Consider the following 14,082-nt stretch of genomic DNA (forward strand, 5'->3'; position numbering starts at 1 on the left):
TCTCCGCCCTTCCCCTTCCTCCACTTCCCACCCGGCCTGGCCGGCGGGGTCGAGGGCATCTCCCCAGCGAAGGTCGCCGGCCCGAGCCGTCCCTGCGGGCCGCCTCCTTCCGAAACAAGGTCACCGCCCAGCCCGGTCCCTCCGAGGAGGAGAGCGGTGCCCGGCCGAGCGCTGCCGCCCTTTGTAAACGCGGGCCGCCGGCCTCCGTGCGGCATCCCCGCCGCCGCCTCACCTGCTTGCGATAGGGCGTCCTGCAGTTGCCGCTGGCCCCGGGGTTGCCGCTGCTGCTGGGGAAGATCATCGCGGCGGGCGCGGGCGGCGGGCGCGGGCGCGGGGCAGCCTCGCAGCGAGGGGGAGGGCACAGGGAGGGGGCCGGCCCGGCCGCGGCCGCTCCGGGAACTCCCTCTCGCCGCGCGGCGGCGGCCGGCGGGGGCTGCAGCTCGGCGCGGACTTCTCCTTCGCCCTGGACCTCGCGACTCGCCTAAAAGTGCGGCGCGGCGGCGGGCGAGACTCGGACAGCTCGGGTGGCCGCCGCCCTGCGTGCCATGGACAGGAGTTCGCGCGCAGAGCTGGCGGCGCCGCCGACTCTCCCGGCGGCAGCGGAGGAGCAGCGCCGCCGCGTCCCCACCTACCGCGGCCTCAACCACCGCCCTGAGAGCGCGCCGGCCGGGGGCGGGGAGGCGGCCGCGCACCGCCCCGCGCCGCGCCCAGGCCCACCCGCGCCTCCCCACCCGCCCGGTGAGCACCGCGCCCGCAGCCCCGCGGGCCGGCCAGCCCCCGCGCGCTCCTTCCCGGGCTTGGGGCCGGAGCCGGGACCGCGCGCTTCGGGGAGCCGCCGGCGCCCCCGCTCTGGTGCAATGGTTGGGTCTGGCTCCCCGCATGCCGCACATTCCTTGGAGTAGCCAACCCCCTCCTCTTTTCTTTTCTCCCCCTCGTCTCTTTGCCTGAGCACCAACGGCAGCTCTGCACCCCTGCTCGAAGCCCCTTTTAAGGGCATCGCTTCGGGGATCGCTCTGACACCTGGATAGGAAGCCAACTGACCCCAGGTCTTCTCTTTTCCTTCATCCTTCCAAACTATCCCCCTACTCTCCCAGAAAAGGTGCGGGCAGTCACTCCTACTTCAAGGAACAAATCAACGTCCATGAAACCTCTGCAAATCCCCCCGTTCTCCCAAATCATACGGTCAAATTTTAGCAGCAAAAACAGGTCTCCACTCCCCACGCCCTCACCGCAAATACGCACGATCAAGTTCCGTACTTCATTCCTATGCCACAGTTTACAAGCTTATCTTCAAGATGACAGTATCAAAGGGCGAAAATTATTTAAGGCCATCGGCTTGGTAAGCCTTCCAGAAGATTGGAACAGTATCATCTTCCTATGTATTAATTATTATATGAGACATAGATGTGTTCTATTGAAGGGACACAGGAACTGCAAAAAAGGGACAAAGGACGGAGGTAGTTTCCTTTGTTTCCCAGTTGAAATTATTTCAGGCGACTCAAGATGCCCCTTTTCCGGCTCACCTTTGCGTTGGTGTATCAAGCCTAGAACCTGTACAATGCAAGCATCTGCAGCAAGTTCCACAGGCAGAGCCCACCTTCTCTGGATAGGCCTCTGGGGCAGGCTTGCCATCTTTCAAGTTGGCCTGTTCAACTGTGAATACTACAAGGTAATATCACTGCAGTAAGTATTACAGAGTATCTTCCTTGGAATCTGGCCTCTAACACCTTCCTGGAAAGGGCCATCTGCCCTGATAATGAAAAAAATCCTAACTCGGCTGAGAAGTGAAGGCTCTTAGCTTCTGGCTGCCAGAAGGAAAACAAAGTGTCTCCTATGGAAATTGAGTCTTCTAGCAAAGCTGTAGCCATTTGAGAGATTGTCCAGGAGCAAAGAACTGACCAATGTCCAGCTCAGATATCCTGCTGGTAACTTAGTGGTCCCGACTCCACACTCAGAGGTGCTCTTAACATTCTCCGGCAAGAGTGATTAGAACTAGCAAGTCTCACCTAATTAAAACCAACCAAATACACAAAGTAGACATATAAGTCCTAATTCTTTTCATTAAAACAAAAAATATCAGCAGCAAAGAAACTTATTCTAGGCACCGTATGAGGCACACAATGGTCAAGTAAGAACTTCCTAGATGAAAGTCACAGAAACATCTGTCCTGTAAAATGATGTAATAAAGCACAACTTTCAGTATGTGTATATGTGTGTATATTATATACCTAATATATATGTACATATATATATGCTAGAACTATTTTAGAATATATATGCTAGAACTGTTTCCTGCTACTCTGAGCATTTACAATTGTTTTGGCTGCCCCCATTTGCTGTCTCCTTTGGCTAGGACCCTTTACAGCAAGTTATCAACCACGAGTATAAAATATAAGATTTTAGGTAGAACTGTTCAAGTCAGAGGTGCCTTTTCCTGAGAACTTTGCGCTCAAGATCCCCACGGTTCCAATCTGTCATCTATGGGAGAAATTCCACATACAACCTCAGTTATCATGACTGGTGTTAGGAAACCACAATGTAAACCACAAAAGAACAGTGTAGATTAATTTTTCTATGACTCTGCTCTAAGGTCATGATACTTTGGATGTTGTGCTATTCTAGAATGCTAAGGCTTGATACCTTGCAATAGCTTTACAGGGTAAAACCATATTTTAAGTGATAATAAATTCTAAATTAGAATACTAAAAGAATTATTATATTAGATACTAAAATATACTAAGGATACTGAAAGAATGTTAAAAGGACTCTTTAGGAATAAAAAGCGTATCTAATTAGAAACAAAATATATTGTTCTATAATGGTGAATGACGTAAAAGGAGAGAACACAAAGCATACATTTTAAAAACAGTATCTACCAGCCAGGGTTCAAAAGTTCCAGACTTGGGTAGGTACTATACTCTTAACTAAGTAAAGCATTATAAACAAAGGAGAAGATAGATTTTCCACCATCAAAGACTATAAAATGTAATAAAGTCACTAAAGCCCATATGATTCTAACATAAGAGAAAAAACAGAAATATGAAACCACATGTGTATATATAATCAATTATAGATATTCACAAGTGCTTAGTTGTAAGTGATTACACAGATAGATCCTGGTGCAATTCATCTGAAAAAGTTTATTGACCTTTGAAACAAATACATTTTAAGACAAAGTGAGGAAACACTCCAGAGAAACTGCAAGTTATCACGGTAAGAATAAGGGCTTTGGAATCTGTCCTGTCCACGCTTATCCTCCTTAAAGGGAAACTAAGACTTTGCTGCTAGACAGCCCTACATCACCCTCCTCCCCCAGTTCAGCTGGTGGGTAAAATTGTGGGAATCTGACCCAGGGGCAGCCAATCCACAGATGGGCCAGTGACCTATGACATGCCTGGGATTGAAAAAATGAGCAGAGCCAATCAGATTCTCACCCTTGGGAATTTGATTCAGAGAACTCCAAGAGCTGAACCAGTTAGGAAAGGGGCAGAAATGGCAAGAGTTCTAGGAGGTAGAGTTGAGGCCACAAAAAGCCAAAACCATGTGCAAGCCAAGGTTATGAGGAAGCAGAAACTATGAGTAAACAGGAAGCTGACTGGCAGCAAGCAGAAAGTAAAGTAGTTGCCAGGAGCTGGTGAGCTCCTGGCCAGTAGATGATGGAGGGAGCCAGAGGCCATAGAGCTGTTTTAGCTCTTAAGACTTACAACAACCCTTCCATGTGTATACTTAGCCCCCTCCCCACTTCTTTAGATAATTTAAGTGAATCTAGACTTTGCAATGCAAGGAACAAAATTAAAAGAGCCAAACACATCTGGCTCCACATTCAGTTTTCCACTTCCTGGCCACACGGCTTTGAGCAAGTTAGTTAAGTCCCAGTCTCCTCACAGATTGTCCTAAGTATATATATAACACACGAGCAAAAGTGCCCAACTCAGTAACTGGTGGTTGTTATTATTGTTTTTCCAGGTTTTATAGTGGTGGTTTGTAGATTTAAGTGAGTGTATTGTGTAAATGACTGATGCTTAGGAAGTCTGGCTGACCATTAAAGAGCAGAAGAAGCAAGGTTGTAGTCAAAACTGACAAGAAATAAAAAGAGCAAATTTAGGTAAGGGACGGCTGCCTTTCTGATACCTGCTGAGTAGCCAAATGAGTATGCTTTTTAAGGCTGAGTATACCGCATACGTAACTCTAAGAGGTTACAAAAAAATAAAAAAGCCTGGCAAACCCTCTGTTTCAATAGCCTAGGTGCACGGAAGTTTTTCTCCCACATTTGTTTTTGTCCCATTTCCTTTAAAGAAGTTATGTGTTAGACTAGGGCCGTGTCTGTATGAACGGGAAGACTGTGAGCAGTGGCGGGATCATACTCTGCATGGCCGGAGGAGTATACGCTTGAGGATAATGAGGAAGCAGCCGTGAGTACCTGCAGAAGCCTGCAATCTTAGGCTGAGATTGAGACCTGCAACTTCCAAGCGTTTGTATAAACTGGAATTTGAGAATGTGAATTTAGAAGACATTTGTCCCATAGAAACAATTTGAAAAGGAGACTTTCAGTTGTAAATCTTTTCACATCTTATTTCGCTTTCACAACAACCCTATAAGGCTGGAATGGTTACTAGGCTCCATTTACAGAGGAGAGGGGGAAAAATAAGACTGACTGACCTACCATAGAACTAGTAAGTAGCTAGCAAGTGTTAAAATCTAGACCTAGCTAGGGTTCAAAGACTTTGTCCTGTGCTCCTTCAACTCCACAATACTGTGTCTCCAAAAAGACTTACAAGTAATGCTCTAATTCCCAGGTGAGTACTTATAACCCCTACAGCAACCAAGCTGCTGTACTCTAATAACGCAAGACATTAAGCGATAAGTGCCAGCCAAGTGGTCTAGACAATTATGTGCTGAGGGCGTGCACAGGAGGGAGAAATCAATACAGGATATATAACATGGGCGTGGGAAGCTCAGCTGTATAAATGTTTTGTTTGAGGGACATTCAGAAAGAAGGGCTGTGCAGATAACTAGGAAAATAGAACTTGAGAGAAAGGGCAGGGATGAGGGAGGATGTAGAATTGGGGTGATCACTGCTGAAATCATTGCTAATCGAACTCTCTGAAGGGAGATGATGAAAAGTCAAAAGGCTAAGGCACCCCCATTCCAACACACACATTACTGAGCCCCACAGATGAGAGGAGCCTTTGAATGAAATTACTACAAAGTATAAGGGGGAAGTTAAGCTTTGAAAGGATAAAAATAAATGGAGGCAGAGAAGATGTCCAATGAGATAAGAATAGAGACCTCTATCAACAAAAGAATAGAACTACAGCAGGTTCTATCCCTCTATCATTGCTAAATCATTTCAGGCACCCCCCCCTTTTTCTCTATTTGGGTCATATTAAAAATAGAAAGGAATTAAGAGGAAAATTCATCCAAGATTATTTCAAATTACAAGCTTTAATGAATACAATATAATCAAATAGTATTGGTTAGTGTAAGTAGTTCACATTAAAAAATTATTTACACTTAGAGTCTTGATGGTTCACAAAGCCTCTGGTTCCCAGCAAAACAGAAAAAAAAAGAGAAAGAAAAAGACATGAGGTCAGCAGATTCTTTAAATTTCTGTTCTTTCGTGGTACGAAATAGAGTTGATAAAGTACCCTATTTATAACGTAGGAGAAATATTTTCTATTATTTACTATTTTGCTTTTTAAAACATGTCTGTGATTCTTATTCTAGACTTAAAGTCTCCCTAGACACATATAAAATCGCATGTATATAAAAATGAAACCAGTATAATAAAACTATAGCTCTGCAGCTATAATCCTAGAAGGTATATATTAATAGAAAGCATAAACATAGGCATATTCTGATGTATTTTACCAGAGGCAATAGTCTGATGATTCCTAAATCTACCCTTGTGAACAAAACAGAATTAGGCTTTGCCCTACTGTGCTTCTCTGCATGAACTAATGAATCATAGTTATCATTTACTGAGTAACTACTATATTCCAGGTACTTACTCAGCACATTCTTCTCTCTCTCTCTCTCTCTCTCTCTCTCTCTCTCTCTCTCACACACACACACGCACACCATGAGAAAATGATGATTATCCCATTTTACTGAAAACAGACACAGAGGTTTAAGTAATTTTCCTAAGGCCACAGGTCATATCTAATGGAGCTGAGGTTTGAACTCAGGTCTTTCTAACTCCAAAGTCCCCTGCTTCTAATAGTACTAATGATAGTTATTATCACCACTATTACCTATGGACAAGTGTAAAACCCCATAAGGGAAAACTTAAGAGCCCAAGCCTGGGTGGGCATCTTGGTTTCATCAATTGCCATCTGTGTGACCTTGGGCAAGTCACTTAAAAAGGGATATGGAATTACATAAAATTTCCATTCAGTTGAATATAAAGGCAAACTCTCCAATATTAGAATATATAGTTAATAGTACAGATACATATTCTGACCCAACCTCACTCCCAAATCTCATTTAACTGATAGTTAAGGTGTAACTTCTCTCTTGCAACCAGTTTTATTTTCTGGGATCGTTGGTGGGATGGAGTTGGGACAGAGGCGAAAAGAACAATCTTCTAGAATTTGGGACGGTATTAGCTGAAAAGTATTTCCCAAAACCTGAACTGAGACTGAGAACACATTTTTTTCTCAAAAAATAGTGGGAGACCATATTAGCAATTAGCTTCACTATGGCATTCATAGATGCTTATAGGTCAGCCAAAATCCTAATCACCACTTAGAACATTTTTCTCTATGGCAAAATATCCTCCAAATTCAAAGCAAATAATTAACACTCAAAAGTTTTTGCATATAATCTGTTTATAAATTAGTTATTATTCTGCTGTTGTAGAATAGTTAATAAAATTCAGAGTTCACTCAAATTTTTGTTTTGGTTTGGTTTACATTACACTGAATTTGTATCTGTAGATCAAGTTCTATAGCAAAATAGAGGGTATTATGCTAAATGATATAAGTCAGACAGAGAAAGACAAATACTATATTATTTCACTTACAGGTGGAATCTAAAAAACAAAATAAATGAACAAACAAAACAGAAACAAACTCATAGATACAGAGAACAAACTGATGATTGCCAGATGGAATTGGGGGGTGGGGAGGGCAGGGTGAAAAAAGTGAAGGGATTAAGAAATACAAATCAGCACTTACAAAATAGTCACTTGAATGTCAATTACAGCATAGGAAATACAGTCAATAATATTGTCATAACTATGTATGGTACCAGGTGGGTACTAGGCTTATTGAGGGGCTCACTGCTTAAATTATATAAACGTTTAACCACTATGCTGTACAGGTGAAACTTATAGTTGACATATTGACTGTAATTGAAAATTTATTTTTTAATTTAATTCTATAACAAAATAAAGGAGAATGAACTATGGATGGATGCCTCAGTCCTCTATCTTTTTTGACTGTGGAAATCTAGTATTGGAGCTGTCATGTATTCTCCATTCCTATAGCAAGCTTATAGGAAAAGAAGTGCTTATTTTCAGAATACATCAAGATCATTCAATACATTTTTTGTGAATTATAGTAAAACTTACAAATTATGAAAAAATATATTATTAGGTGATCTTTGAAACGACAGCTTACCTAAAGAGATGGGTGTGAGCAAACTATGGCTAACGGACAAGAACTAGCATGAGGAAGGGAGGGGCTGGTGTGCTGTGGAAATAGCTAATCACATCCACCTCTCACTATATGACCTGGGAAAAGACAAAAAGTACTTAGGAAATCAACAGAATTTGTGGAAAACTAGAGCCAAAAAAAAAAAAAAATCTCTAATAAATCATGAAAAACAGAATTCAAGCCTCCAATGACCATCTCCTTTCCATGAGCAAAAATAACTGTTCAAATGATAACTTTGACAGTACAGGGTGAACAACTGTACCAGAGACAAACAAAACCCTCAAATAAACTAAGAATGACAATGTCTATCCAAAACCTAGGATCCATAGCACAAGTTAGGTTTTAAAGCATTCAAAACACGGAAGAAAAAAAAAAATCCACAGTAAAAGAGTTCCCTTTTCTTTCAGTTGCCAAGCTTACCGTTAAATTAGGTCTATTTCACCTGAAGAGGAGGATGATAAAATAATTAACGATATGTTTTAAGTAAATGGAGATGCTACAAGTTCTTTTTCATTCTCCATTTGAATTATACATGTAAAAGTTCAAACAAGAAAATATAGAATTAGAAATAAATTTCTACAGAGTTGAATATGTAGGAAGGCAAACTTTCCAACATTAGAATAGTTAGTTAAGAATTCTGAAATATGCCCCATAAGGAGCTTACAAAAATCCCCACCATAAGTGTCTTTAAGGATGACTAGTTCCGAGTTATCTAATACCCTTAACACATGGGGCAAACTGATGACAGACCTGTGGAAAATCGATACTCCCCAAGCAAAGAGAAGGCGAGTGAAGGAATTCTGATGTTGTCATGACAATATGACTGATCATGACATCAGCAGTTTCTAATTCCAAACTATAAAGAACACTCCCAGAATGCTGACAACATATTACACAGACCCTCCCAGAACCACCCTCCTTTCACCTGCCAATCTAATACTTGATCTAGTGGCAAATGTGATGATGTTTCAACCAAGGGATTATTAAGCATTAAATCCTGTTAAACTCTTCTAAGTCGGAGAAGGTGCCAGGAGGAAGAAGTAGGTAACTTCTGAAGACACTTTTCATACCTATTTATATATGCATATATTTATATTCAGACCTATTTATAAAACATAGTTTTAAAAATATTTTGTATGTGTACATATATTAACACATAGAAGCAGAATGAATGTATAAATAGTTACAATTTACAAAATGCTTTATTACATCTTGTCTCATTAAAATCTCAGGGAAGGGGCAGGACAGGCATTCTCCATTTAGTTTTGGACAAGTGAAATAGCCTCAGGTAGGTTAAACAACTTGCCCTAAGTCAATAAATATTTCAATAATAGAATGAATGCTACTGTCTCTCATGCACACCTTGAGCAAAAATACATTCATCCCATCTATTCATATTTAGCCATATCGTGTAGAAAGTTCTTGGTTAAATGCCTCCAAATCTGAACCTATCTATCACAGTTCTACCCCAGGACTAGAGTCTATGTCGTCTGCAGATCATATAGTGCTTTTCTCTGTGTTCGCTACTACCCACCCATAAAAGTGAGGGGAGAGTCTTATTTGAGCCTTAACAATTGTATAAGATTAAACAACCTATAAATCTTTAATGGGTTACTTAACCCATTGTTCTTCACATTTTTTTGGAGGTATGAATGAATGAGGGGAGTTAGCTTTTGTATACACACAAACACAAATGGTAGAAATGATCATTTTCACCCTCTTTTCAAAACGATGATTATCTGAAGTCAGAAAGAGGGGAATGTAAGCTACAGAGTGATCAAATTTTCAAGAATATGCTTTACAGATTATATTAAACATGGTGAACTTGCACCCTAATCTTTAGATCACTTAGGATCAGAAGAGGGGTTGTAATGAATGTTGCATTTTGCATCTGTATGTGACTTATTAAGGAAATGGGATTCCACAACCAAATGGTTTCTCTTGACCTCAACTATTACTGTCAGAATAAATCTTCCCGCTTTACTTTTTAGGGAAAAGAGAAATGTCCTATTCATGTCTCTGAAACCAGTCTCCTGTAGATATTTGGATATAAACTGTATGCCATGCAATCTAAGAGACCACGATTATAAGATGTTTGACAATTATTGAGATGTTAACATTTGAAAAAATGGACAACACTGATTATAAGACATCATAAATTATAAGACGCATCCTAATTTCAGAGATGTTGAAATGTGAAAACAGTGTCTTCAAATATGTGCAGCATGGCACACAGGTGCATGAGCACATGTGTGCAAATGCTCACACATGTTCTCCCTATTCATAGCCTTGGCTTGAGAAACGCGTTTTTTTCAAAAACTCATTTTTAACCTTCTGAAGAACAAAGAGCCATTAAGTGGTTACAAGTAAATATCTCACACACTCAGTTTTTCCAAGGAGATCTGACAGTGACTCTTACTGTGTTTCCCCGAAAATAAGACCCAGCCGGACAATTGTCCAACTGGGTCTTATTTTCGGGGACACATGGTATAACTAATGGGCACAGTCTTCACAAGTTAGAATGAGATCTCACAAAGGCATCCTTCGCAAAGGAACAAGCTGAGCTGTTTGCTCCTGCCCCCTCGCCCCCCCCCCACACACACACACATACAATCACATCAAGTTACACCCATGGTGTTTTAGATATAAAATGCATTCATATAATAAGAAAGGTTAAAGAGAGATGAATGTAAACCTGTAGATATTTATCAAATTTCTCCACTCCACCCTTCTTGCTATTGGTGTTTCAAAGTTGTCAGTTGCAAACATAACTTGTTAACATTCTTCCTGGACTGTTCATTCTTTAGCAAGTTTTAGTCATACACACATATGCACATGGACACACAAACACTCACAAGATCAGCCATCAGTGCTGGTGTGGCACACAGAACCAAGTCCAGCCTATGAGTCTTATAGATTCCCATCTGAACCTGAAGTGCCAGTTCTCAGTCTTCCTAGGGCTTCAGAATAGAAAAGTAATTTTTATATAGATAAGTCAGATAAAAAGACATCTAAAACAGTTATCACAATCCTTAAAAGTCATATGAAATTACAAAGTGAATCAAAAGCAGTAAGTTAGCAGGTAAGAGGACCCAATTATAGAAAAACATGTCAATGGTTCACACGTGAAGCAGTGACTATTAGAGATTATACATGAATTTCATTTATCTGTAATGTTCCCCTTTGTTATAAAAGAAAATTGTAATTGATTTCACACTGAAGATTATCTTATAGGGATTATTAACATATCAAACCACTAATATACCCCAAGCCCCTAACTCAGGACCTGGCACATAACAGGCATCCAAATATTGGTTCAATGACTCAATAAACAATATCTTCAAAATGCATCCAAGTTCTATTCAAGCAGATATTATTACTCCATAAAAGTAAAACAAGCTCATGATTTTGAGGTATGTTAACTCAATGACGAATTATAAATTCCAATTTATTAGTCAAACTTCTTCAGTATTAAAGAATATCATTCCAGGTTCTGTAATTCATGATCTCTTGAGTGATTTGAAAATACATTCTATTTTAGGGGCTTTTTTAAGAAGTCTTAGAATTCACTTAAGCTATTTACCGTGTCTATAAAATACAGCAAATCCCTGCAGGAACTGTTTTCCCGTGTTTCTATATCTGTCTATTTCCTTTATTTAAAAAAAATATAATTTATGTTTTTGATGATGATCTAAATTTTCTAAAGTAGAAGTACAAACTCTTGTAATGGAAAATCATGCAGTTTGTTTCATTCTATCACACAACGTTTAAAAAATCCTATCAGTAACTAAGCATGGGCAAATTGTTGATAATTGTTGAAACTATTCTTTCTACTTTAGTGTACATTTGAAAATTTCCACAGTTAATATATTTTTTTATGACATCAGTGTACTAAAACCTTGTGAGGTTGATTTTCAGAGGATTCCAAAAACTACAGGAAACTTGATTCTCGGTGCTCCAACACCTATAAGTTTTCTTTTTAAATAACTACTTTACCTGCACATTTTACCCTTTTACCCATAAATATAAAAAAAATAATAAAAGTAGATATATGAGTCTAGTCTGGAAAATATAAAGGTAACAGTGACTCCCTTAGAAAATGCTACAAATCCAAGTGATTAAACAGGTAGGATTCAGCTCATTTCTATACTCAACAGGGAAAATGCACTATTTCTAAATTAGCAGTGTTTCTATAGTGCGTACTGACTCTTTCCATCACTTTTATCTAGTTTCCTCAAACTAGAACTGCTGGAACCTCTTCTATGTCTCCCTCTGACTGGTTCTTATGTATTCCAAATTGTTGTGTACATGCTTCCAAAATAATTTTTTATGATTTCTTTGGTTATCATTCTACTTCCTAGTACTCCCACATCAAATGCAAATTTCTAAGCATCACTTGAAAAGCACTCTACTTTCTAACTCCTTTCCCCCTTTACCTCTCTTCCAGCTACGGTTTGTGTTTTGGCTGCCCATGAATTCACTCTTTTCTGGCTCTGAGTTTTGCCAGGAAACAGCCTGTTTTTCCATCAGCCAAACCACATTCATCCTGTCTCTGTTGAAATCACAGTTCATGGTCCACCCCCTGTGAGTTTTTCCTACTCTCATCTATTTTCTAAGACCTCTCACTATATTTTCTGAGGACTGTATTAATGCCTGAATTCAGTCAACTTAGTGTCTTTACGTTATTAACTCCTCTGCTGATGAAACCACAGCCAAGATTTACCATGTACTCTCCACTGTTTACTACATTGAAAGGCATTCTGTGAGGACATCAAAGGCAAGTACTCATTGACCTGGCTTCACCATAAAGCACTTGTTTTCAGACTCTTTTCAAGTCCAGCACAACTGAAGAACACTACATATTCCCATCAGTCACTGTGTCTGACTTCTACAGGATTATTCTGAGTCAGATGTGATGAGGACATACACTCCCATCCTTATCTGAAAGCATTGTTATAACAAACGAACCACAGAGTGGTTACAGGAACCCAGAGAAGATAAGTGCTCCTGCACTTGGATGCATGTGCATATATTATAGATATATAACGCTTTGCTAAAAAAAAAAAAAAAAAGAAGAAGAAGAAGAAGAGGAAGAAGCCTTGCTATAAGGTACATGAAAATTACAGCCTCTTGACCTAAGAGAGCTTAGGAATGATTAAATGTCTTCTTGGGTGAGCATGTATTTATTATAAACCAAGATGGTATCAAAATGTATTTTAGAATGATTAAAGCAGCTGAGAATTTTTCTCTTGATGACACAACGTCCCTTGAAACTTCAGCGTCGATTCTGTCTAAACCACACCAATAGGCATCTGCCTCTTCCTGGTTTCTCTTCCATGTAAAACAACACAGCCCTTGGAAGGAACGCCATCTCATTGTAAGACCTATAGGACTGCTATTGCCATTTAGAGTATGGAGTAGTGGCCAGGCATTGGCTTTCAATAAAAATTGCCGTGTTCGAAAGACAATTCTAACAACTTGCTAGTTTAGCAATCTAAATCTGTTTAATTGTAAAAAGGGAAAAAAGATAGTATCTCCCTTATAGAGTTTTAGGGAGACGCAAATAAGACACTTCAGTTTGTTGGATTATAAATATTAGTCACCAGCATTCACTTACTTTCAGCATCACTTTACTTACCTTCGGATAATTTAGCACATAGCTAAGAGCTTTTCCTAGGTGACATTATTTCATCGAAAACCCCCACCTTACAAGTCCGTGAACTCCACTTCAAGAAAACCTGCATATCCACTTTGCTTCAGTGACTAACATCACTGCAAGGTATCAAGTTCTGAAATTCCCATTCTTCCACCTATTCTGTACTCTTTATTAATAAAATTATTAGATAACATTTTTCAAGTATGCAACATGTGCCAGACATAACTATTTTACAGGCATTGTTTTATTAATCTTCATACCAACATTATTCTTCCCATTCCAGATGTGGAAATTTAAGCTTACCCTTCATTCTGGTTATTTTGCCATTCCTCTGTTCTATCAGGTCACCACCATCACCACCATCAACCCCTCCCCACATTTCTCTTACTTCCAACCAATCTAAATCCCCAAACCAGGCAATGAAAGTGTCTTCCTTCTAGGACACAGGACCTACCATACTTTCATCCTTTCAGATGGGCACTTCTGACCACCAGGTTTTTCTATTCCTCCTCCTGAGTTGCTGACAACTGCAAGTCATAACTATGCTTATTGGCTTCACTAAAAATTCACTTAAGCCTATTATTCATTTTACTCATTTCCAAGTGGATCCTTACCCCATCCCACACAGAACTCAAAACCTTTTCTTTTTTCCCTCAAACTCTCAAGCTCACTCTTCACTGCCAAATAATAAGGCAGACATCATTTGGCCTAATTTGCACAAACTTCCCTCAGTTCTTTCTCAAATACGTGTGTGTGTGTGTGTGTGTG

At 40.1% G+C, this 14,082-nt stretch overlaps 1 protein-coding gene across 11 annotated transcripts in view; it reads right to left on the reverse strand.

Moving 5' to 3' along the window:
* The window catches only part of RBMS1 (RNA binding motif single stranded interacting protein 1), a 198,191-nt gene that overhangs the window by 123,007 nt on the left and 61,102 nt on the right, over positions 1-14,082 (reverse strand). For 4 of the 11 annotated variants that reach the window (XM_074337086.1, XM_074337084.1, XM_019727269.2 and 1 more), the window contains exon 1: positions 233-653. The exons of 6 other annotated variants lie outside the window; for them this stretch is intronic. In XM_074337086.1, the coding sequence (XP_074193187.1) occupies positions 233-301 (69 nt within the window). In that variant the 5' untranslated portion in view covers positions 302-653. Of the gene's footprint in view, positions 1-232; positions 654-14,082 lie in introns of those variants that run through there. One more of the 11 variants, XM_019727268.2, reaches the window with a different exon arrangement.

The sequence above is a fragment of the Rhinolophus sinicus genome, linkage group LG01 (genome assembly GCF_036562045.2).
Source record: "Rhinolophus sinicus isolate RSC01 linkage group LG01, ASM3656204v1, whole genome shotgun sequence".
NCBI classification, from domain to species: domain Eukaryota; kingdom Metazoa; phylum Chordata; class Mammalia; order Chiroptera; family Rhinolophidae; genus Rhinolophus; species Rhinolophus sinicus.